Source organism: Amblyomma maculatum, chromosome 2 (assembly GCF_055883805.1).
Source record: "Amblyomma maculatum isolate TAMU_Amacu chromosome 2, ASM5588380v1, whole genome shotgun sequence".
In the NCBI taxonomy this organism is placed as follows: domain Eukaryota; kingdom Metazoa; phylum Arthropoda; class Arachnida; order Ixodida; family Ixodidae; genus Amblyomma; species Amblyomma maculatum.
In genome coordinates, this window is record NC_139345.1 from 69,209,109 (window position 1) to 69,234,454 (window position 25,346).

Consider the following 25,346-nt stretch of genomic DNA (forward strand, 5'->3'; position numbering starts at 1 on the left):
CTGCTTTCTACGCTTGACTCGTTGTAGCCTCCATTCCCTACTATTTGGTCTTGGCGAACCATTCAGCGCCTTTGGTCACATTCCCACATCTCTCTGCAACTATGCATTGGATTTTCAATCATCCTGTATCACTGAACGTCTACTACTGCAGTTAACATTTTATACGTGGAGATAGAAGGAAAGATAGATGACTAAGGCGAAGGGTTTGCTAGGTACTATATCCTATATAGCAGCTATGAACCAATGCGAGACGCTACGCGGATGTCTGAGCGGTCAGAAACGCCAAGAGATTAAGCTGCTCTTTTGGCGCCGGCTTGAACACCGTTAAAATTCTTTGTGATCTCAACCTTGTGGAGTCATCGAGCTTGGCAGAAAGCACTCCCGGTATATATTAAAGAGAGGAGAAGAGGCAGAGTGCGCGAGAAAACGAGTGGAATTTGCTGAGCTTCACGAAGAACTATTCTGACATCTGACTGGCGCACATCAGTGTTTCGGTTTGAAGTCACAATTATGGACGGAGTGAAACACGCACGTAAAAAGAACGGGCGACATTATATGGCTGGTTTATGCACAGCATTCTGGCGAGTATACGCAAGATGACTTTGTCTCTCAAGCTATACAAGTTTTTATGGAATCCCACTGACACTCTTTTCCCGCATCGTCTTGTTTAACAATTATATTAGTTCTTGTCTTCTCGCTCTTTTTCGGCAGTTAGTTTTATCTTTATTTCTTCCTGACTGGGTGCTCCATTTGTTACATCCGCTGTCATGAAGGCAGGCCAGTAGAATTCAATCTGTTTTTTTTAGATAACAAAGCTTCTTATTCAGCGCATTCAAAATCGACTGAACATTAGCCCTTGATACCGTAAAACAGTCATGAAATTAGAGATATCTCTGATGTTGCTTTGTAACAATGTTGGACTTGCTAGAGCCAGAAAATTTTGATCAAACGCACCTATCTCTCTGCCCCCTGAATTTCATGACCTGTGAACTCTCCTTTGTTTTTGCCTTTGTCATATCGTACTTGTTTGTAAAAATTTAACAAGCTGACTGAAGCCGGAAGCAATACAGCAACAAGTTTCATCTTGTCACGACTCAAATGTACGTGCAAGAGCTGGGAGTGTAAAGGGGGGGCTAAATACGTACCTGACTAGCTTTCATTTCACTCGTTACTGATGCATGTAGACGAATAAGATAGCAAAACGATAAGAACGACGTGCTCGAATACGTTACTCTGAATATATGGTAATGACTTTGCTAGGCAGCATTGTGGGTCGCCATTGCTAACCCCTTTTACTACGTGGGGTCGGTGTGTATTGTAGGGCGCGCAGATCTCGCTCTCTCGTTGTCACAGAGCCTGTCGCCGGGGCTCTGTAGGTCGCCCGAATCGCGGGCTCGAAATTGAATTTCTACTAGATGCGGCGCAGTAGGGCTCGCGAGTGACGCTTGCACGCTCTGTCTACTTATGTGGCGTACGTGTCTCCCTCTCCCAGAATGACAGCAGCGACAGTCAGGCCGGATGTTGACATCATCCGGAACTCACGGGCCTTTTTCCTCTCAGCGAGCAATGAATCTCGAATGAAAGACAGAGGGGGCGGTGCGGTGAGCCCGCATATGTGATGAACAGGGTCTGCAAAGAGAAGACTGGATGGTTCCTGCCTCGGAAAGGTCGAGGTGTCAGATGGCATCTAGAGTGAAGCCTTGGGAAGCATGCACTCAAGAAATTTATGGCATTGCAGTCGTATTCATTGGCTGACGTCAAAGACGCATGAGGGCAGATGTTACTAGCAAGTTTGATCTGCGTCCTGAAAATTTATTTGAACGCGTAGGGCCACGGAGGAAGCATAAGTTAGGATGGGAGTTTAAAAGGAAGGCGCAGGCATACTGTGGCTGAGCGCGGCGCACCTCCTGAAAAACAAAAACAAAGCAAAACAAGTACAGCAGGGAAAACACATTTTCATGCGGAAAGGAGATATTAACACCTCCCTCAGTCGAAATTCGCGAGACTGGAGGGAACGCCCCGGTTGGCCAAGATGTATAAATTAGTGTCTCACATCAACAAATGTTCATTTCTTGAAAAAAGTGTGTAATCAATTATTTCTAGGTGCGAGAAATTTGCGTGGCAACGAATAATTTTCTCTCTTGCACCAAATGGTTGTCATGAGATATGTGGTACTCATACAGAGCGAAAACAAACGTATAATTGGCGTGCTACACGCTTATGATAGGTGTGAGTCGATCATAAAATATGCACACCACTTAAAGTCCGGTTTGTTACAAGTACGCAACAAACACGAAGAATTTACTTGATAGCACCACGAAGGAAAGTTAAGAGCATCCCGTCACGAGGCCAGGTTGGGAAGCATTAGGATGAATCTTAAGGAAAGAAATCTCGTGTCCTTCGCCACCGACTGCGGCCTTCAGTGCCTTAACTAGGGAACGGCAACTTATAGGCGCTCAGACGAAGACAAGTCCAGTTGTCGAAACGTTGGCTTGGCCGGCGAACTGAGACTCTCTCTATACTGTTGTTCAATGCTCTTTTATGCTGTGTAACCATCTTCTTTCTCTCGTTCTGTCCTTATATACGAGGAGAGACTTATAACAGCTGCCTGGATCTGAAATTCGCTTCGAATGCCTTACCAGCAGCGGCCGGTGGTTTTCAGGTGTAGAAACCTATGACAGCGACCATATTCCAAACTGGCTAATCATTACCGGCCATTTCACATCCCTCTTAGCCACTTAGCCACTTCTATGCAGCGCATTGATTGAACATTTCTTCAAGCGTTAATGGAAAATGCCTGCACAGATGGGTTCGCCAGAGGTCTTAAACAAACAAATATAAAGATCATGGAAAGCACGACCTGCTCTTATAAACCAGTCGCACACCACACCTATTTTGATATAGAATTACAGTGGTTTCAGTCACTGCGGCGTGGGGCAGAGCGCAGATATCGACGGACAAAGTCGCAAGTAGACCTCAGAGATGCAAGACGATGCAAGATTCAGTGCATGATTCAAGCCCTACAGACACAACAGTTGAGGTCATTTTGTGAAACAGGTATCTACGCAAGTCTTTGTCAGGCGTCTGGAGTCATTCGTGGTTTCCGTACATCCCCTCAACAGCGTCACCTGTTCAAATCCTTCGCACTAAGGAGGTAGCTAGGTCGAGGTAGTCGGCGTTTTCTGGGCAAGAATAACACGCCCGCCGAACCTTCCTGCAAGGCTGCATGCATTACTGCGACGTTCCACCTTCTAGGGATTCACGGATGGATCTCCTCTTCTTCATGGAGGAACTTGGGGCTGCGATGGCATGCTGCAGAATGTCTTGATCGCCAGGGCCCTATGGTGGGACATACTCGGCGCTTGCTAACCTTGGCCAAGAAGCTCGACGGTATCTTTTGTATACTTACAGCAAGTTATGGAATGAAGGCACAGTTCCTAATGCATGGTCTAGCAGTCGTCTGGTCCGGCTTCTGAAGCCGGGAAAATCCCCACTCGATCTTTCACCATACCGTTCAACTGCACTCGCGAGCTGCACCGGCAAAGTCATGGAATGAATATTATTAACACTCGTGTAATGGCACCTGGAGCGATGCCAAATTTGTCCATGTATCTTTGTCTGAGTTCAGCTGTGGATGATCCTCTATCGGAAATATGGTCGACCTGGAAGTCTGTCAATCACAAAAAAGTAATAATAAAAAGAGTGACAATTCACTTAGCATTTGGACCTCAAGGGTGCCTAGGACAAAGTAACACATAATGCCATTTTGGACATCTTAGAAGCTGCTGACATCAGAAGTGGCGTGTTCAGCTTCATATGCAGCTATCTGTCAGACAGTTCCTTTTTTGTTCAGGCTGCTGAAGCCAGATCAACGCCTTACTCAGATCTCCATATATGCAGGTTATATCTGCATTTGGGCATCAAGTGCAACTCGTCTCCAAGTTCATGCGAGACTTCAAAAGCTGTCAACGATACTGACGTCTTACCTTCGTCTGCAGGGCCTAAATATTTCTGCCGAGAACTGTGCACTTGTGGCATTCACACGTAAAACAATGTCAAGACAACAATGGCAAAGCCATTTTCTATGAGACAAGCCATCGCTTCCTTGGAGTTGTCATCAATACGGATCTCTCTTGAAGTACCCATATCAAAGAAAGGAGAAACAGACTGGTAGCGATTGTCCAAAACCTCTTCTTCCTCGAGGGAACATCCTGAGGCGCCTCTGTGCAGTCGATGCTTCAACTCCACCGGTCACTATTTCTTCACAGGATGCGGTACAGCTTCGTCATATTTAATAGCATAAGAAAAACGATCATCCACTCTTCAAAGTCTAGAAGCGCAATCTTTTCGTATTTGCCTTGGACTGTCCATATGTAAGTCAACAACAGCGACTGCTCTTGTCTCCTGGGAACATCCTACCACTACACACATTCTTGGCTCCATGAAAACACATATTTAGCACTTTACAAGAAAGTGCCAGCCATTGGGCCAAATCAATAAAGTTATTAAAATTTAGAATTTGTGCGTAAATTAAGACGTCTTTTAGCGTGACTTATTTATTTTTGGCCATGGAGATTTGCTCCTTAAGAAAGCTTGCCTCTGCTGTAGAGCGGACTGCGATGTAGTTGGAAGAGCTGCTTCAGAACAGGGGGGATGGAGTGATTACCACCACAGCTTTTAGCTAAGTTGACAGAGAGCTTAGTGCTCCCCTACTGAGCTGCTTTAAAAAAAAAAAAAAAAGAGCGCAGAAAACGTGTTACTTAGAAGAAAGGTGCTAATCTGCAACAAAATGAGATTTGCATTATCGCAACTCTTCCCATTTTTCATTTTTATTAATGACGGGTGATAAGAGGTGGCCGGTGTAAGCCTACGCTTCCTCCTCTTATCATTCGCCTCCTTCTCTTGCCTCTTCTATTTACTTATTTCTTTCTCCTTCGTTTTCTTGTCCTCTTATTTTAGTCATTACTAGTCATTACCAAGCATTTTACTCATCTCTAATCAATTATAGTCGTTAAAAGTTGTCGTTAGATATATTGGTTATGTGTAGTCATTAGGTGTTATTACTAGTCATTAGTAGTCATTTTTGTCATTACTACTCATTACTAAGCAACTTTGGTCATTTCTAATCAATTGTAGTCGTTACAAGTCGTCGTTCGACATATTGATCATTGCAAGTCAGTAGTTGCCATTATTAGTCATTATAACCTCTACCAATCTCTACTATAACCTTTATTAATAACTATCACTATAAATTATTTTCCCTTCTTGAATCTGTCTTTCAAGGGCGGACATTTCCTAATGACGCGTCAGGCGGTCACTTATGCCGACGCGTCCGGCGGTCACGCCCAGCCGATGCACCAAGAGCCTAGAAAGGCTTTCGACTTTAAAAGTTTCTTCGCTCTCGCACTAAGTCGCCATAGTTGCCAGGAAAATATTCGAGTTGTGGAATATGCCCTGCCCCACGTCTGGTAAACGTTCTCTTTGAGCCACTTGCAATGTCTTCCTTGCCATTTGTTGCAATCATCTTGCGCATTTCTTGCAATCCATTGCAACTTTACCTAAAGACACAGGCCGTGCAATACAGTTCCCCTCATTATAGCCGCTGTACATATACTATGACGCTCTTTGCTGAGCATACAATTGTATCCCAAGCGCCGATTCCATATCTAGTACTTCAGCCAGCAAACGATCTGCGTTATCCGGAGAGGCACCGCGCTACATTTTTTTATAGCCTCTCACAGCAACCACTGTTCGCGCATTCTTGCCTCTCCTGAGAAGCGTCTGGGCGCAGATTTCTTCCATCCTTGTTTTCTGCGGAGCGCTTTCAAGCCGGAATGGAATTCCTCTCTGTGTTCTTGGCGAATATGTGTAACTCCTTTCGTCTCGAGAAGCCTCTCGCGCAGAACGGTCGCTTTGCGGGCTGTTCCAGACGTTTGGCCCTTTGGATGTGCATTTATTTTTTGAAGCGAAAGCTTCAGTACGCCATGCGTCAGCCAAGGTCAACACGGCAGGCCGCCTGTCCTTAAACTAGCCAGAGGTCACTGTGTGGCTATACAGCTTAACCCTGGTGTCACCTATGGTGTACCACTGCTTGACCTTTTACCGTTGATAGTGGATACAGCATTATGTTTTGCCTCCTGTAGTTGAAGGCATCCTCCACTCCATAGTCTCGGAAATTTTATCGCTGCAAACCAGGTCTTTAGATCCTAAACCTGGGCCTAACCAAAACAAGACCAAGAAAAAGACTCTCGCTTCGCCTAACTAGCTTTGGCTGGGTGAAACCTCAGCCGTTGTTTATTCATTTTTGTAGGTGGTGGTTGCATTGCGACCACTGCTCAACAGCAAACGCATAGCCTCGCTTAACACCCGTTGGCTTCGCCTCCAGTAGCTGACTTCGTGCTGGGGTCTTGACAGACAGCCAGTTTTCTATATAACAAATGCGCCTATAATTCTGCTGCGTAAGCTCACTGAATGGAGCCTTCGGGCAATTAACTGAAATGTTTAGTATTAAAAGCTGCTTCTTTATAAACACGTATGTTGTGTTACGGGAGGTAAGAATTTCGTTCTATTTGTTTTCCGATCAAATCAGATCGGCAATTTATTTCAGGCAGCGAAGAAGCTTTTCTCAGCTGGAAACATTAGAGAACTCCCACGCTCTTCGTCACTGAAGATCTGCAGGGGCAGGACACGGGGGCTCACTCCTGCTCGAATTCACCAGGTTCGCCACTCCCAAAGGTTAAAAAAAAAAAAAAAAACATGGATAGACTGCTTACTAGGCTATTGGTTTCTAATCTAACAAGCTCTTCATATAACATGTTTCAAAACGGCAAACACTTAAAAGCGGTTAATTAGATTCAAATTCTGCTAAATCTTCCGCCAGTTTGCTGACTCCCCAGCTCTAAGAATTCCGCAAAGTCACACCTTTTTTCAATTAGGTGGAATAGACCATACGCGTTTGAGCTTTGGATTATAGATACCATTTCAAGACTCTGCGTTAACTACCAGTTATCGTGGCAGCGGGACAATTAACAGACATGGACGAGAGCAGAAACACATGAGTGGTGCAGCACTCATCCAACGCTGCTTGTTTCGCCCATGGCTGTCGCGCTGCTACGCTAATATTGTATCGATACTAACTGGCACGTCTAGCCATGGCATAGCAATTCAGTAACACGCTTTAGTGTCTTCGCTAACTACGCGCAAAGAACGTACCCACGAGCGCACTCTGCAGGGCATTGCATTTTGTGGAAGGGTCGCGCATCGAAGGGTCTCTTTGGTCAGTCAGCTCGTGTAGGCTGGGCACATTTTTCTTTTACTGATTTTGCGGTAAAGAACGGACATACATACGCGTGAATGGAGTCGGGAAAATATTGCTAATATTCATTTGTTGTCAGTTCTAATTGTGCGCTTACATTCGGCTCTGTTTTATTTCTTTCCTCTGTTTGTTTTTCTAACGCTTTACTTCGTTTACATTGTCAAGTGCATGCCGAATGAAGATACATGTTATGGCTAACTAAGTTATTTCTCATGCTCTGGTTGCCGAGAGCGATGACGAACGGGTTTGTTTCCGTCTCCCTAGCTTTTTTATTTCTTTCTTCCTTTGTTTAAGAGCTACTCAACTTTCTAAACCAGCACGTGTCTTTCTCAAGCATAAGGTGAGGCGATGGAGAGGCCTTCGGCAAGACATCACGTTCTATGAAACAGAGTACGTTACGAAACATTGGCACCTAAATACAGGGAATTTGTTTAGGGCTCATACTTTTTACAGGAGACGACAGAAGGCTCCACAAAGCAAAGGATGGATCTCAAAAGAAAATAAAAAAAACATTAAACAAATAAAACAAGAAAGGCGGTGCTCTTTTAACGCCGTAAAGGGCCACTAAAGTGAATGCGGAGATTTTGGACAACAAAGACCACAAGAATAGAAGATGGAGCGTGAAAGAGGCGAGACAAAACGCAGTCGAGCTAAGAATTGGAGCAGAGGAGGCCGCACAACCTAACGAAACTGAGGCAAGCCAGGGCAATCGAGTTTGACTGAAGACAGAAAAAACTTGGCCTGACGCGATGAAAGGGTGCGCGCGTTGAGAAATGAGCATTATAACGAATGGACACTTCGGACCAAAAACTTTGCCAAGCATTAAAGAAGTGTAAAGCAAAGAAAAATAGACAAACGACGCTCTTTTGTGCGAAGACTTCGAACGCTAAGCGGCCATGGAAGAAAAAGAAGGGCGAAGATCTACAAAGAGGCAATATATTGTTTCTTTCTCCTAAAGATAGAGTGAGCAAGAGAAAGATCTGACTGTGGGGTGATGGAGTCAGCCTATTCTGTATTCTGTTAGGCTAGCAAAAAGAAGAAAAATAAAGAAGCAATGTGGAGTAGAGGGAAACGGCGGTTGTAACGAGGCAGAAGTAGTGTATTAGCAAAGGCAAGGAGAATTCTACACAAAAAGAAATTGTTGTCAGAAAGAAATGGAAAAGTAAAGGAAGAATATAGAGGCACGAAGAAGAGCTGAGTTGCTGCGCCTGCTCTGTTTGCCTGCCTCGTCGAACAATGCGGACAAAGCGAGTCAGCGGGAAGAGACGATTGAAGAGTAATAACTCACGAAAAATGGATTCACGAGGAGAAGAGAGAAGGAGTGCTCATTGAGGAGAAGTAGGATAGAAGCTTGAGTCGGGATAGAAACGGCGATTGGAGAAGGGGCAGTGGGATGACATGGGGTGAGCGAAATGAAGAAACGAAACAAAACGGTAAAAAATCACGCTCGGGGCATGCGGGCCTCTGTTGGGCGGCAGTAGTAGGGATGTGCGCCGGTATAGGCTGCAAAAGATGGCGGGAAAAGGAGGTGGGAATACGTTTGAAGCTGAAAGGAAATGAACGGAGGAGGAAGGAGAGACGGGAGGCGACCGGAAGCAAGTCGGAAACAAAGGAGGTAGTGAAAGGGGGAAGAAGACTCCGGAATTCCTGTGCACCGGTCTCACGCTTCCGCTTCTCTTCGGCGCGCGCCTTTGCAGAGCCGCGTATGTAGTGTATAAGAAGCGGCATCGAGCGTTTTGTGTGTGTGTAGAACAGAAACGCAGGAAGCGCGACGGAGAAGCCGTACTCTGGCATTGCGTGTGGTGTGTGGCGCTACGGGAAGAACGGTCGGCGATGTAAGGCCGTCTTCTCCTGTCGAAGCCAGGGCTCGTTGACTTTACCCCCGGGGGCCAAGAAGAGAAAGACTGAAGTTTGTAGACGAGAATGGCACCTTTGCTCTTCGACGCTGCCGCACTGTCGTTAGAGCGGATGATGTGCTGTTTCTTCTGTATTTATTATTATTTCTTTCTTGCAATTCATCCCTTTCGTTAATAATGAGGGCGACCTGCGTCTGCCTCTATCTTTTTACTCCAATCGAAGCTGGAAGCGAAGAATCATCACTACAACTGGTATTAGTGAAAACGATATTTCAAATGGGTTCTGAGTTTGCTGTTGATTGTCTGCCTAAACTCTGGTTTATTTTAAACTCTTACTAGAAGGAAAGGACGAAGCAGGTGTGCGGGTGTGAATAATCGTCAGTGCAGCGTCGCCCGTCTCCACGTGTGTGTGTGTGTGTGTGTGTGTGTGTGTGTGTGTGTGTGTGTGTGTGCGTGTGTGTGTGTGCGCGTGTGTGTGTGTGTGTGTGTGCGTGCGTGCGTGCGTGTGTGTGTGTGTGTGTGTGTGTGTGTGTATGTGTGTGTGTGTGTGTGTGTGTGTGCGTGTGTATGTGTGTGTGTGTGTGTGTGTGTGTGTGTGTGTGTGTGTGTGTGTGTGTGCGTGTGTATGTGTGTGTGTGTGTGTGTGTGTGTGTGTGTGTGTGTGTGTGTGTGTGTGTGTGTGTGTGTGTGTGTGTGTGTGTGTGTGTGTGTGTGTGTGTGTGTGTGTGTGTGTGTGTAGTTCCTTACCGAAATTCCGTTCTGCACAGTGGCGTAGGGCATTAAGTTTCAACTTTGGACAGAAGAATGGATTAGAGCTACAACTAAAGCTGTTGAATGAGCAGGAGGTAAACGGCTTGCAAAGTACGGAACTCCCTATAAAGAAAGGCCTACCCACATACCGATTTCAGCGCCTCAAAAAATTAGCTAACCGTCTACTCGGCTAGCGAACCCTTCTCCAAATGCTATTGACCAAATCGGCGTCAGCTACGGAAAAACGAGACATCCAGAGAATCCCAATGCACAGGCAGCGCGATTTAAGGACGTATTCTCACCGAGAACTCACTTGGAATTGCACATGTGCTTTCCAGTTCGGCACCCTTTCGTCCAATTCGAGCGACTCCACCTAAACTCCGCCATTCAGCGGAAACAAAAGGCTGCTTCACCGACGGCGTTTCGCTCACAAAGAACCCTTTTAACCACTTGCAGCGCATTTTCATTTGATCCGGACACTTTAACGCCGCTCTGTCTGGTGCCAAAGACCTCCCGGGCGCTGCGCAGACGGGGATATGCACGACACAACCGAAAAACAAACCGAGTGCTCAGGAACGCCCATGCGTGCATGTATCACATATGCCAACGCCCCCGCCCCCCTTCTGTGTCGTCATTTCGCGCTCCCGAAATCGGGCGAGGCGTTGGAGCCTACGCAGCGCGCACAACGGTTCGCGGCCAGACGGGGGCCTTTTGCGGCGTTGTTTCACGCTGCTGTTCTGTTCGGCCGCTGGATCGCAGGCGGCGGCGACCAATTTGCATGCGGGCAGCGAGCCAGCAAAACCCTTCAACCCGATCTGCCAATCTCGCCCGGGCACAGCCGCCACCATTTGCATCACCCCAGCCGGACTGAATTCGAGGGCCGTTAATGGCAGAGGCGCCTCACTCATGAGCAGACACCGCCGCTTCGACGCCCTTCCGAACCCCACTTCCTTTACTTTTGTTCCTGTGTTCGCAGCCCGACAACGACGCTTAGCGGGGGTTCTTCCGCGGCCGTAGTTTCCGGCCATCGCAGGGAGGCCGCTGCCCCTCAACCCTCCCCCATCCTCTCGCCCCCTCTTCTAACTCGAACGTGCATGCTCCAGATTTGTTTGCGCGGCTGTGTGGCGAGCCGTGATAGACGCGGTCGATGGACGGTTCCAACGACGGGACGGAGAAGATGACGGAGCGAGAGTGTGGGTGGGTCTCGAGGCTGATATAAATGTATTCCAAACTTAAAATTTATTCAAATGGCCGAGAAAAGAGATTTCGACATCTCTCTTTCTGTTCGGCGTTGTTGGAAGGCGGCGGCCTCTCATTTCTAGTTACGTTGCAAGGCAAGAGAAAAATGCAGCCCTGAGCAGCAATACATTTCACATACGCGGTAATATTTAGGTTGTGGAGAGAACCTAGCAAGAAGGTGGCGCGAGCTGACAGAGAAGCAGCTGGAGGCTGAATTGCTCATGTGAATATCAGACGCTGCACGATCGAAGCTCTTGCGAGCTAAGAACGTATCGTTACGTGGCGGTCTACATCTATCGCTACATCTATGTCTACATCTACAGCACAATGACAATGTTACAGGTCAACTACTTATCATTATAATGCGCCAACAGTCGATATTCGGCGGTGTATTTGCAGGCACCATCTCTAGATTATTCGTCAGATTCTTTCCGCTTGTGCAAAAAGACTCTGAAAGAGTGTGTTGGTGTAGAGGTTTTGTACTGAGCAGGATTATTGTGCACTCATCATCAAACAGTGGCAGTGAAAAACGTTTTAAAAACAAAATGAGTAAAACTGTTACTGAAAAGGTGCGCGATTCGAACATTCTGTAAGAACCCGCTGGGGTGGCATAGCGGTTACGGCGCTCGACTACTGTCCCTAAGGATGCGGGATCGAATCCCGGCCTCGGCGGCCTCTTTTCGATGGCGGCGAAAAGCAAGGCGGCCGTGTGCTGTGCGTTGTCAGTGCACGTTAAAGAACTCCAAGTGGTCGAAATTTCCGGAGTCCTTCACAACGACGTCTCTCATAGCCTAAGTCGCTTTGGAACGTTAAACCCCAATAACCAAACCAAACCGAACATCTAGTAAGCATGAAAACTGGCGAGATTTATTCACTGCTGTCACATGGCAGTGCCCGGGATAAAAAAAGAAAAGAAAACGACCGTGCATGAGTAGGTAAAAACAAAATCTCATACTCGCTCAGTAGTACTTGCGAGCGGGCTAGTTGGCTATACGACTCCGATGACCTCTGGCGCTGCATGGTTATACACAAAAACAATACTCACACAACAAATTTAAGCCAAGACATTCACACAGATGATGTGCTTATCTGTGCGAACGTCTTAGTTTAAATTTCTTGTGTGTGTATTTATTGTGTTTGTGTATAACCATGCAGCGCCAGAGGTCGTCGGACTCATACTGGCGAAATTTTGGCCGCAGAATTGTCAAACTTTGCGCCCCTGTGCACTGTTTCACTGGCGCCTTAATGTAGCAGACGGAAACATTGCACTAATATATTCCAATACCGTCTTTTCCAAACAATGCAGAGAACGAAAAAAAAAAAAAAAGAACGATGAGAAGCGGGAAGCGAAAGTAGAAAGCATGCGAGTAAGAGAAGACAGCAAGCACGCAAGAAAGAAAAAAAGAACGAAATAAAGGAAGGAAGGGAGACAAAGGAGGAGAGAAATAAAGAAGGAAATAGAAAGAAAGAAATGGAAGAAAAGAAAGAAAGGAAGAAAGAAAGAAGGAAGGAAAGAAGGAAAGAAAGAAGGAAAAAAAGAAAGCAATGAAATAAAGAAAGAGAGATTGCAACCACCAGAGATTCTATAAGTGCACTGACATCGCACTAAATGAGTGCCTTGCTTTTCGCCTCCATTGGAACACAGCCACCGCAGTCGGGATCTAACCTACGCCTTTGGGATCAACAGTCGATCACACTAACGACTGAGCCACTGCTACGGGGAAAAAGGAACAAGAAAAGAGACACCTGAAACGTGAAACCAGAGATGGTCATTGGTTCAGATAGCGATACCGGTGCACGAGGCGACATGTTGCTCCAGAACGCTCAGAGGCAGTTCACTGAGCCTGGAGCCCAGTGCGAGAAACAAGGAAAGGATTCCGGGAGAAGAGCGTTTTCCGGGAATTCCTCCCGGCCGAGCCACCGGCAGGGTTAATCCGGTGCGAAAGTGGCACGCTGCGGCGCCTACGCTGGGCGGTCAAGAATCGAGGTGGTCGAGTCAAGTGCTTGTTAAGTATAGACGCCGCGGGCTATGCATGAGGAGTTCGCCGAATTCCGCAGTCGATGGAAGGTTTCTCGAGAGTCGCGAGGTCAGCCTGTACCCATGTTGTCAGTGATCGTGTCTGGCGGGCAAGCCGTTGCTGCGGACGGGGTAGAGTGAAGTGTACGACACGACTTTAGTGTTGCTGTAGAACATGGTGGAGATGATGAAAAAAAAAAAAGGAAGAAAACGAAACCCCTTGTCGTAAGTTCATATTCCTGTGCGAAGTAAGAAAAACCCAGCAATGAGCTTTAGCCTGGTGTTCTCCTCTCTCCTTACAAGTTTTCAAATGTTTTAACTCATGGTGTTGCTTTGAAACAGAGTGCTGTTATTGTTCGCAATACCTAGTTGCAAGGAACATTCATTAGGCCAAAGTCTGTTCAGTTCTTTGTGTTCACACTTCATTTTTGTTTAATACACAATCGGTACATTGTTGCAATCGATACACAGCGCCGGAGGCATCACGAAGAGATGCCATCAGGGTATTAACAACGTAAGATATAGACTACTTAAACTGTATCTAGAAACCCCAAGATGGAGGGGGGTGGGGAAATGGAGCATCTTTCTGTGACCTATGGATAATATTACTCACCAATGGCGAGAATCGCATACTAAAAGGACGCTGTCACTGAATGTCGAGAGCAAATCTACACGGCCATCATGCCTCTCAGTAAGGCTCTATCATCACTCATAGTGAAACCGCTTCAGACGCAGCAGATGTAATTGACAGTTACTTCTGACTGGGTCGCTATAATTTGTGTTGTGCTGGTTAAAAGTTCAACCTGTTATTTCATGACGTTGTGGAAGGGGTTACGATCGTGGTGGATAACTGAGAAAATATTTTAACCTTTGAAGAGCCAGTAATTCTCAAGGACGTTACTATTATTCGAATAAAGTACATACTAATATATACCAGTAGTATCGCGACATTTATTCGTTACACAATGCCATAGAGCGTTAGGTCATTGATCTGGTCGACTTGCTTGCCTCAGTAAGGCTCGTTTCTACGATACCAGGTGTAGCACAGAGTTTCCTTGTCCCTTGGCGCTAAGCAATGTCTGACACCTGCTTGATATTGAAAGCAGTTGTGCCGACAACACTGTTTCTTCTTAAAACCGATAGGAACCGCAATCAGTAGGCAATGCATGCCAGCTATTGGCAGCACGAGGACATTGGACGCATAAAAAATTGCCATGTTTGGTGTGTGTTTATTTGTAAATTTTGTACACTGTTCAGTCCGCTCCGGCCGGTGGCGTTGTTGAAGGCTCGGGGGTACTGATGTTGTTTTGGGTGCATAAATAACTTGTTCCTAGGAGACGACGACTGATGTCCTTGAAATGAGGTACTTAATGCTGCAAGAGAAAGACAGAACAAAATAATCAAAATAAGCACTGTCTAATGTACCACCTGGGCTCCAGGAAGTGTGTTATTTGTGCTACTATCGCTCTCTGGCAGTAATTTTCGACTCTCCAAGGCGCAAAGCGCACCCTTATATTGTTTTTAATTACCTCAGGAAACTGCATTTGACGAACTCAACTTTCTGGCTAAGGATAGAGGGAAATGTTATGCTTTCTCTTAGGAAATAATTGATAATGATGATTGAGAAAAGCCAGTTATTGTCTAAATCTGCGTATCTGTGCATGTAGCCTATATGAAATCAGCTAAGTACAAACCTCTTCCCAGTTTTCGACGAAAGGAAGCCTTGTGGTTGAGTTAAAATACTCATTCGTTCTTGATTTATGCTTTGTAAACATGAAGGCTCCACTTACGTAGCCATAGCCATGGCCGTAGCCGTGGCCGTAGCCGTGGCCGTAACCGTGGCCATAGCCGCCATAGTGTCCGACGGCAACGACGGGGGCAGCGGCAACCTTGGCAACAGCGGGAACAGCGACAGCGTGTCCGTATCCAAGACCATATCCGTGGCCGTAACCACCGTAGCCGAATCCGCCATAGCCAAGACCGTGGCCATAGCCGTGGCCGTAGCCGCCGTAGTGGCCGACAGCAACGACGGGGGCGGCGGCAACCTTGGCAACAGCGGGAACAGCGACGGCGTGTCCGTAGCCACCATAGCCGTGTCCGCCATAGCCGAGTCCGCCGTAGCCGAATCCGCCGTAGCCGAGTCCGAGTCCTCCGTAGCCGTAGCCGCCATAGCCTCCATATCCACGGCCGTATCCATAACCTCCGTATCCGCGGCCGTATCCGTAGCCGTGGTTGACCTGGGTGGCGTAGCTGGAGTGGACGGCAGTCACAGCGCCAGCATGGGCGGAGTAGGCAAGAGCCAAGAGGAGGAGGGCACGGACCTGCGATGAGCGTCAGAGCACATATTGAATGGTTTGCTATCTGAGTATTCCTGCTCATGGACAGTTTAAAGCGTAGATGATCACCGGTGGGTAAAGTTATCCATGGCTTTTATAGTTCTTAGCATTGGATTCTAGGTGTCGAAATCATTAAACAGCAAAAAAAATCAACCCCTTAAAGAAGAATTTCAGTCTTGATTGTATTGTTGAGTTTTTGCTGTTATTTGGACTGCATTTCTCTGATATAAGCCTATCAACAATCTTTCCGTATCTTTGTATTAGAACATTGTGCCTTTCTTTCGTAGCGGCCGCGCTCATCCCCACCAGATCCGCGCGGTATTCATCACTCCTCTACTGTAGCGCACAAGGGGCGAGACCGGGCAAACCAAAAAGAACGAGATAGCTTCGCTAATAAATAATGCAAGCTGATACGACAACTCACGGCGAACATGTTTGCGGCTAGCTCGTTGCGGAATAGACCGACAGAGTGACTTCCGACGGCCACACGAGCGCTTTTATACCTCGGTCCCCTCGAATTGGGCCCGAAGCGACGACGCTCCTCATAAGAGCAAGAAAGAAGCGAGGAGGTGGCCACCCCCCGTGATGGCGACAAGGCAGGGGTATGAGAGAAGGGTCGTGGAAAACAACAAACATGGGAGCGCACGATGAAGTCTGGGGCACGCGCCTGTCCAAAAGACTCGTGCCTCGCGGTTGTGGGTCGGCGGCCAGTTCGGTTCCCTCTCTTTTTCTTTTTTACCCATTTGCTTTGTTTCCCTCTCGTATCGCGCCGTGGCGGCACACTCTTTGTTACACGCACTCGTGCGGGACAGCTTCAGGACAGGTCGCACAAAAGGCGGCTCTCTCCTATCGGCACCTCGATCCATTCAGGGGTGCCGGCCGGGCAAGCAGTGTGGTCCGTTTCGTATTTTGGGTGGTACCCCACACCGGTGCCACCTTGATCGCTTATTCTCTCGCGCGACCAGGCGAGCGCTGGTTTGGGCCGCTCGCGAGCCCTGAGGCCTGCCCGACAGCGGTGTTCGGCTCATAATGGCGTCGTTGGCTCACTTTCGCTTTTCCTTCACTTTCTCTGCCCGTTATTTTGCCTACGTGACGACGGCCTTGTGATATTTCCGTCCTCGCACGCGCTCAGCCTGCCCGAAACGGTCCGAACCTCGTCCTGTTAGATACTGCTAAATAGGAAGAGTGCTCTGGGGCCTCCGTTATCGCCTCACAGCCCTCCTCCTAACCAAAGGCTGTTGTTGACCAGTGAGATGAATGCAGTGATCATCACGCGCGTGGGTGTGCTTACGAGCGCGTTTGCGCAAACTTGGCCTTCGCATGTGGTAACCAACGGCTTTGTTTAAGTTCAAGGTCTCCTCATTTGTCTCTTTATTATTTCCCTTTTTTCCTTACTCCCTTCTTGTGTTCTTGCCCCCTTGGGATAGCGGCTTTCTTGCGGTCAACGCCTGGGGCTTGAATCGTCGAGTAGGGCTTCTCGGTAATTAAGCCTCTGGGTTTTTTTTATCGCTCTCAGCTGTAAAGCTGATCAGCCCGTGTTTCACACGGGTCTCCAACTACACAGTAACCAAGCGCATGTAACGTAATCTTGTTACGGCTGTTTTCAAGCAAGACTGTAAACCGACATACTGTGGCAGCTACTTGAGTTACCTGTGTCGCAAGCACCTCGTATGCATTTCATAGTCCATACTAGCCATGTAGTAACGTCTTTAGTTTAGGCTTGGAATGTATGCCGTTAACGTGAGCTCTCAGCAAATAAAGCGTGCTGCGCTATAGAGAAAATTGAGAGCCGAGACTGTTTGTACGTTAAAAATCTGCTCTTTTCTCTTTTTGGGAAGTTTGATGTTTCAAAGATAGGCAGCGAGTCTTCGATACTATTACGGGAGAGACGCCCTGATGTTTCATCCGCAAACCTCAGTGGCGAATTCACTATTGGGCACAAGCGCTGCAGTCCACTGATATACTGCTTTTTAGTATGCGGGCTGCGGCGCGGAAGGGAGGTAAGCACTGCCCGAAAACGGCTAAATGAGATGTAGAAGATGTGTTCGCGTTTGCATACAACATCGGCGAAGAACCAGCCATTACCGCCACTGCAGTCGGATTTGTTTTTTAATTTACGCTCACCAAAGTGAATTAGCACTCTGATTAACGGGGAAACGTTCACAAAACATTCCCTCAGAAGAAAAGCGCTGCTCGTGATTCTTTCTCGCTTGAAATACTGACATAGCTGTCTATATAAGTTTACGTCGTGCAGTATACGACTTTAAGATGATAGGGAGTGGGCTGGCTCCGTACGCAGCGCATACGTACAAGGCGTTAGAAAGTGCCCTCCTAAGGTCAATAAACATGGGAATTTCGCTTACCTTTACCAGAGAATGAATTTACACATACTGCTGCTGCGTGGTGGACCTCCTCGGTTTATCTATATCGAGAGCCCTTTATTTTTGCACCGTGTCCGTCCTATTTCGTGATGCACACTTACGCGATGTGTTAGGTTGGTCTAGAAATCATGCTCACTGCGATAAGAGGGTATTTGAAATACGACACGATATGTTTCACGTGCCTATGCAATGGTTTTCAAATAATCTCTGATATTTTGGAGCATTTGTCGCGAAGGTAGATCTCACAACCGGATTAAAATGCTTGTAGCGTTCAGTTTCGTTTTATTTCGTTTCCATTGCTTTTCGTCGTCCCCGAAACGAGGTCACCGAGGCCGGGATTCAATTCCGCATTCTTGGGCACACTAGTCTAGCGCCCTATACAACTGCAACATCGCGGAGGGGTAGCGTTCAGTGATTCCGTGCTACATCATTACCTTGCTCCAAAGAGTACGTTATATTGTTGTTAGCCAGTAATGCCGAAGTAACAAAAACGGGAGACAAAAGCTACGATTTTAATGCCAGTAGTCTCTATATACGGTTTAAAGTGACCCTGATTTGTAAATAGACATACCGGTAATGGTAGTCAACATTAGGCAGCAATGATCATTTTTGTGCCTGTCAAAATTCAGAAATTGCTCGCAAATATTCAGAATCACTGAATAAATATATACAAAATATACATAATTTGAAACAACTAACGTCCCCTACTAATGCAACTGTTCAATTATGGAAATTTTACCGAGTTCTGTTGTCAAGTTAATTTTCGGCGAGACAGGGAGACCAGCAAGCTTCCAGCGTGTTAGGAGTCTGACAATTTGGGATTGCCCTTATGATTATATATAAGGTTTGACTTGATTTCTGGGGTTTAACTTCCCAAATGACTCAGGCCGTGAGGGACGCCGTAGGGGAGGGCTATGGAGATATTTACCACCTGAGGTTCTTTGACGTGCACTGACATTACACAGCCCACGGGTACCTTGCTTTCCGCCTCCATCGAAAAGCGGCCACCGCGGCCGCATCTGCATTAATGTGAGGAATTGATGTGCATGTGCAAACAAAAGTAAGAACACTTCCCATTTTAGCCTCTTTACCTGGAAACGCCGAGCGCTAGAACCCTACAACAAATAAGCACAATAACAAGCAATCAACTCGAGGGGTTGGCGGCATGGGCGCTCTATATCTCTCTTGTCGTGGGCATTTCTAATATGCACCGTTAAACCACTCCACTAGCGCACCACGCGCGCAAGAAAAGCAAATTGACTGACTACTTTATTGTTCGTCCATCACTACACGAAGACGTAGAAAACGTTGCTGGTGCTGAACGAGAGATTTCTATCGGCGGGGCTACGCAACTGCTGACGGCGCGAAATTGCTTCACCTGGCGCGCTTTACGTCAAGATTGAGAGATTGAGAAGTGTTCGCGAAAGGAATTGCCCTCCGTGCTTTTCACGAGCAGCGGCTCATCTCATCGTTCCCTGTCAATCACGTCGGTGACTCTGGCGAAGTACGCACCCGATTAGGGCCTTCCAGGCATCGGCAGAGTTCAATTGTCCTAGTGCAAATACGAGTAGAAATTGTACGAAAGAGATGACGGACTGATTGGCGCCTGTTGGGGCGGGAAGAAAAGGAATCCACAACGAGCCGAGAGGACGCTAAGCAAACACGGCTGATAGGGCGTTAAGCAGAGCTAGGTTTGATGAGGTACACCCTCTAGGGGGCTGCAAAAAAAAAGAAATGAAAAATGAGGCACGGCTGTCGGGAACAGTATTGCTTTGCAAGAGTAAATACGCTCGTGGACGCTTGTGCTCATATCCGAAATTTGTACTTGCATGCGTTTGTGGGTCGAAAGACCGGGTAATGGGTTCCTGAAGTTTGCAGTGAAAAGCGTGGGAGCACTTTCGAACGACTCAGACCGGCGGCGATTACATTACGCTTTCTTACCAGAGATAATGGAAACGAAAACATGTATAACTGGGACCACCGAAAAAAACGTAAAGGAAGCTAATAAGAGAAAAAGTGAGAAGAAATGAAATCATAACTGGAATGCTACTATAATAATTACCTCGTTTTCTGAGTTCGTATGAAAGTAAAGCGGTTATTTTTGACATTGACAGGCGATAATTTCGATGCTAGAAGAGACCTTAATCCGCTAGTGGCATCGTTCCGCCATCGGACAACCATAAGTCCTCATCGTGGGGCAGAAGCCCATATGTGGCCATTTTTCCCCGAAACACTGACCTTGTGGCAGAGCATCCCCCATTAATAAGGTACCAGGTTCGATTCCTGGCGCCCCCGGATAGCCACCGGTTTTAAACGGGTACAAGATTTCCCTCGGCCTCATGCTCGGCTCCTCTGAGCTGAAATTCTTGGGAACGGATTCATGGCCCAAATAATTGTTTCTGTTCAGTAGGCAACGCCTACGGCTCTGTATTTTGAGTGAGCTGCCGACTGCGGAAGATCTGAACAGTTATCGAACCTCACTGCTCGAATGTCTGGGCTGAAGGCAACAGCACTCAAAGATAGGAACAGTGAGCGCCCACTCAAAAATCTTTTTCTTTGCAGGGATCAGGAAGCGCTCACCTCAGAAAAGCCCCTGACAAATTTACCTAGCGGCGAGACGTGGCGTCTTGCGTTGCATCTGTTTTGTAAAAGCCGCATCTAGAAAACAAATTACTTGACAGCGCCCGCACATACGTTCAAATTGAGAAGCAAGAAAATGCAGATGCATTTACGAAAGAAATAGGTTTAATGAACCTGCACGTGCGCGCATAAGAAAGGACATGCCAGGCGAAAAAAGAAAAACCGCTTGATGTGCTCTAGCTATTTTGTGATTCATTGCTAGTTTCCCTAGTCAGTTTCAGACCAGCGAGTTAGCGCTAGCACTAGTCCCTCGAATCACTGTTGCTGCTCATCTTCGCTATTTGTGCCTACCGGTTAAGCAACAATGCGTTCGTTCGTGCTAGGAGTTGGGCATGCTCGTTAGACGGCGAGAAAAGTTGCTAATCGAAAAATTAGGTTTGAGAGTTCAGAGTTTTCTAATAACGTATCCTCCATCATTGCGAAAATTAGTTGCAAATTGTTAGCATTATGGTTAGCAGTGACTCTGAAACGTTTTCGTTTGACTTTTCGGTGGCAATATACATTGGATTCGGGTTATTTTCCTTTCTCTTTTTGAATCAATTTAAAGAACTATTGGACAGAATCTAAACGACGTTGAACAGAAAATTCCTTATGCCGGTACTTAGCCCTTCAAGCGGTGTATAATTCCTTGCTTTTTTTTCTCACTATCCCCAGTTTGCAGTACAAACTGAAATAAAAATTGATTGATTGACTGATTGATTGATTGATTGATTTCTTCCCGGGTCCCGACACTCACTACAGTTCGTTTCCGCTCGAATGAAGGCATGTCTGTTAAAAATCGAGGTGGTAGAAGTATAGCATCGCCACGTAGCTACAAAAATGGTTAAATGAGAAAACTGGCCGAAAATCTTTTGTGGTTATTTATTGAATTCTTTGGTGTACTCGCACGATTAATTACAACGCCGTTGACTCGTCTAATAGGGCTGAGACGCTTTTATCCCCCGCAGTATTATCCTTCGTACGAATATTTTGGTATTTAAGGCTTGTTATGTTTTTGTACCATCTTTGCGTTTTCTTAGTCTTTATAGCGTGTTTTTTTTTCTCGCCTGTATTTTGGAATAAGCGTTTGATCTCTGTTACCCATCAGTAAACTGGCGGTGGGCCTCACATTTTCAAAATGAATTATTAAAGTAACGCACTGATATTCCAGTTTTATGCTCCTGTTTGTGCACATGATCCATAAAGCTTCTCGTTTTCTTCGTTACTATTACATGATAATTTGCTGTATATATGATTGCTTTTAAAAGATGCAGTTAACAATATTACCAGACACGAAAATTGCTTTTCTTTTTCTTTTTTTCGAAGTATGTTGCGTACGATGCTCTCGGCATGGCAAGATGTGCGTGCAAGATATTTGCTACATTTACTGACCTCTATCTCACTCTCTATGAACGCTGGTGCCAGAGGAATGAGGCGTACGCATCTAAAGTAGCGAACAATTAGTTGGCATTTACTCCTTTAGGTGTAGCCTCGATATTCTGGAGAAGCCTCGTCGCATTGTGGCCTGACGAAACGAAAAGTTTTTCCAGAAAAATGAAAGAGCTGTTACGTAACCCTGCTAATTCTTTATGAACGGGCCCTTTAAAGCAAACCGGATGTTTACTCTTTTCTATTGCGGCGATAGCCACGTTGCTGCGCAGTGGTGATGCCAGTCGAAGTGATTAGAGACTCTAGATACGGATGCAAGATTTTTTGCCGCGTGGATGCCGCTATACTGGTGTGTAGTGCTGCGTTAAGGTGTAATAAATGTATTTCGCCTGGTTTTGAAGCAGCCTATTGCCGTAACCATTCATGAAGACTGAAAGAAATTTACCCACACGTGAAAGGCAGATGATCTTTGTGAGCTTGTTCTTGTTTTAAAATTTATTGTTTTTAATTGGGGAAAGGACCATACGCAATCGCAGCATCGCTTTGAGTTTATACAGTACGTGTGCATTTGTAACTTTAGCGGGGAAACGACCGCACTTCTTTTGCGAACTGGCCCATTACAAAGACTGAAGCTAACAGTGGTAGTAGAGTAGGGGCCTTAACATGTTTTTAATGGCTCTAATAGCTTTTTGTTTCGAGCTCTTGCCATATACCCTTAGCTTAAACTTAACCCTTCGCAGAGCATTCGTTTCTTTGGTGATGGCTTTAACCTTTATAATATTGTGGTACACCCATGAAAATCCCTTCCTTGCAGTGCTTTATTCATCGGCAATTAAACGCCCAGATGTGCAGCAGATCTTCCATATTTTGGCATGCTTTCATATTCAGAAGCTATGAGGCGTCTCACGGGTCCAGGCTACGCTTCGTTGCCTCCGCAGTGCGCCGCGTGAACTGGTGTCGGGAAAATATACGCACATACATGTATCTCTGAAATTTCACATCTCAAAAACCTATATACCTGATAGCTGCACTCAAATTTCACCTTACGAGTATCGTAGTCGCCTGCCAATTGTTGTGGTGACAAAACACAAGGGGCTCCAACGCGCTGGGAGATGTCAGCGCATAATAAAGAACCGCAGGGAGTCTAAAATATTTCGGAGTGTTGAAAATAACCCATTTCCTACATAAAAACTAACCGATTAATTAAACCTCCAATGAGTGAAATGAAATGAGATAAAAATGGCCAAGATTTTTTTATATCGCACTGGCCTGAGACATTTAATTGGTTTGCATGCTCTTCAAATATCATAAAAACAATTGCGTACACTATGGAAGCAGATTCTATGGAGGTATTCTCGTTAGCGCACATCTTGGCAACACTACCTATGAGGAAGTCGATAGTAGGATTTCTCAGCATATCGACAAATTGATGATACTGGCCACTGTTACTGTGAAGGTATGGCACAAAATTCAGCTCGACCATATTTGTTAATAGCATTTCAGACAGAATCTTTAAAGACAAAGCGATCCAGGCACATTTGACGGTCTGCGCTGCGTCTGTCGAAGTTCTGGCAGAACCAGAGCAATCGCAGGCGACTGCGCAAGAGTCGAAGAGAACACAAAAGGAAATATAAAAGAGCCTACAGTTACGCGACTCAAGTTCTTTTTCTTTTCAGTATCTCGTGTCTAAAAACGGGCTAACAGCAGCCTGGCCTCAAAGGCTGGAAAACTACTATACCGTGGACACAAGGAAAAATATTGAGCCGGGCAGAAACGCTGAACACTCCTGCAGTATGATCAGCGTAGATTCATTACGGCCGCGATCCCATGGCTTCTCCCGTCCCTGCTCCCTTTTCCTCTCATCAATACTGAGCTACGCGCGCGATGAAAAATGCTCGCAGGAAAGCCGCCTGGCAGGGAGTCGCGTGGGATTTTGCGGAGGTCCCGTCATTATTTTCACAGCGCCGAGAAAACAATAATTATCCGGTGCTGCCGGGATTCGGGCCGCTGGCTTAGAATTCGAAAACCGCGTTATTGATTCGTCCCGGAGCCAACGTTGGGGTCGAGAGCTGGAGCTGCGCACCCGGGGTTTTTGAATAACATGTCTGTTTTTCTTTCGAATACAATTGACGATTGAAATGAAATGTAGCGAGAAAGAATAAAAAAACCGCAAAAAAAGGGAAAATAGACAAAAAAAGGTAGGCCTAAAGGAAAGTGAAAAGGAGCACGCGGAGTGACCTAGATGCACTGATAAAGCTATTGAGAAGAGTGGACGGCGTTTTTCGTTATTTACTTCCATTATTCATCGCATATGAATTTCATTTATGAAATACATTTTGGAAAGAAAACAGTGTATATGTAGAACTGAGCGGGCACTAGCTTTGGAAGCAAGGAAAGGAAGCACGCACGAAATAGGAAAACAGCACTCGGGAGAAGAAAAAAACAAAAAGGGCAGCCCGGACACTTGAACTCTGCGTTTAGGGGCATGATGGGACAGCGTTAATGGCTCCCGTCGGCTTCTCCCGCCGCGCTTTGCTAGGTTCTTAGAGTGTTAATTACTAATTTTTTATTACGTGCTTCGATTAACGCGACATCGTTAAATAAAACCTGCTGAAAATCCGGCGGCGACTTTGTCGTTAACGTCGGCATTGACATCAGTGTGGGCTTCGGCTTCGATATGGCTTCGGCTTCAATATGGCTTCGGCGTTGGCTTTGGTGTTGTGAGCGAAAAAGCCCGAGCGTCTAGTGTCGTTTGCTCTGACTCATTTTTCCCTTACGTCCGTGTCTACTGCGCAGTCGTGCATAATGAATATTTGCCGGCTTGGCCAACTTTCTCGACTAATTAATCAATTCATGTGATCTGATGACGTCACCCAGCCCGCTGACCATTCAGTGGTCTGCCATATCACCTTCCAACTTCCATCAGCCAGAGGTATGCCACAGTGTTTCGTCCACAACAAAGCTGACGCCGGAATTTCTGACAAATGTAGCATTTAACGCAATCGCGTTAAAAGGTGCCGCATAAAAAGATAGAAAACAACAGAGCGAGGACGGTGGAAATAAATAACCTGGTGAGTTCGAAAGGAAGTCCTCGAAAAGTGAAAAGTTTTATCTAATTTGCCAAAAAAAAAAAAAAAAAGACTTGTTCAAACTGAAAAGGTTGAATGTTGTCTGAAAACTTCTACTGAACCCGGAAGTTCTTCAGAAGGGGGAGCCTGTACTCTGTTGACCGGACCACTTTCCTTTTTAATTACTTCAAAGCCCATGGCCATACTCAAAAGTGTTGGACGTGTTCTCAGTGGGCTGTGTCCAGCTTCACTGGCATAGCTGTAAGGAATACAGGCATGCTGCCAGTGCTGAGAGCAAAGTCAATGAAGAATTTTGTATTCCTCGCATGCGAGGCTAAGAATTTTTATTTCTTTTTTTGCTCCGTGGTCCGCATTT

General features: G+C 46.3%; 1 protein-coding gene across 1 annotated transcript; it reads right to left on the reverse strand.

Moving 5' to 3' along the window:
- Window positions 1-14,544: 14,544 nt before the first annotated feature.
- LOC146198936 (uncharacterized) lies at window positions 14,545-15,946 on the reverse strand. Its single transcript, XM_084592003.1, has 3 exons — window positions 15,938-15,946; window positions 14,968-15,498; window positions 14,545-14,550 (listed from the first exon to the last, which is right to left on the reverse strand). The coding sequence occupies exons 1-3, from the start codon at window positions 15,944-15,946 to the stop codon at window positions 14,545-14,547; spliced, it is 546 nt and encodes a 181-aa protein (XP_084448129.1).
- Window positions 15,947-25,346: the final 9,400 nt, after the last annotated feature.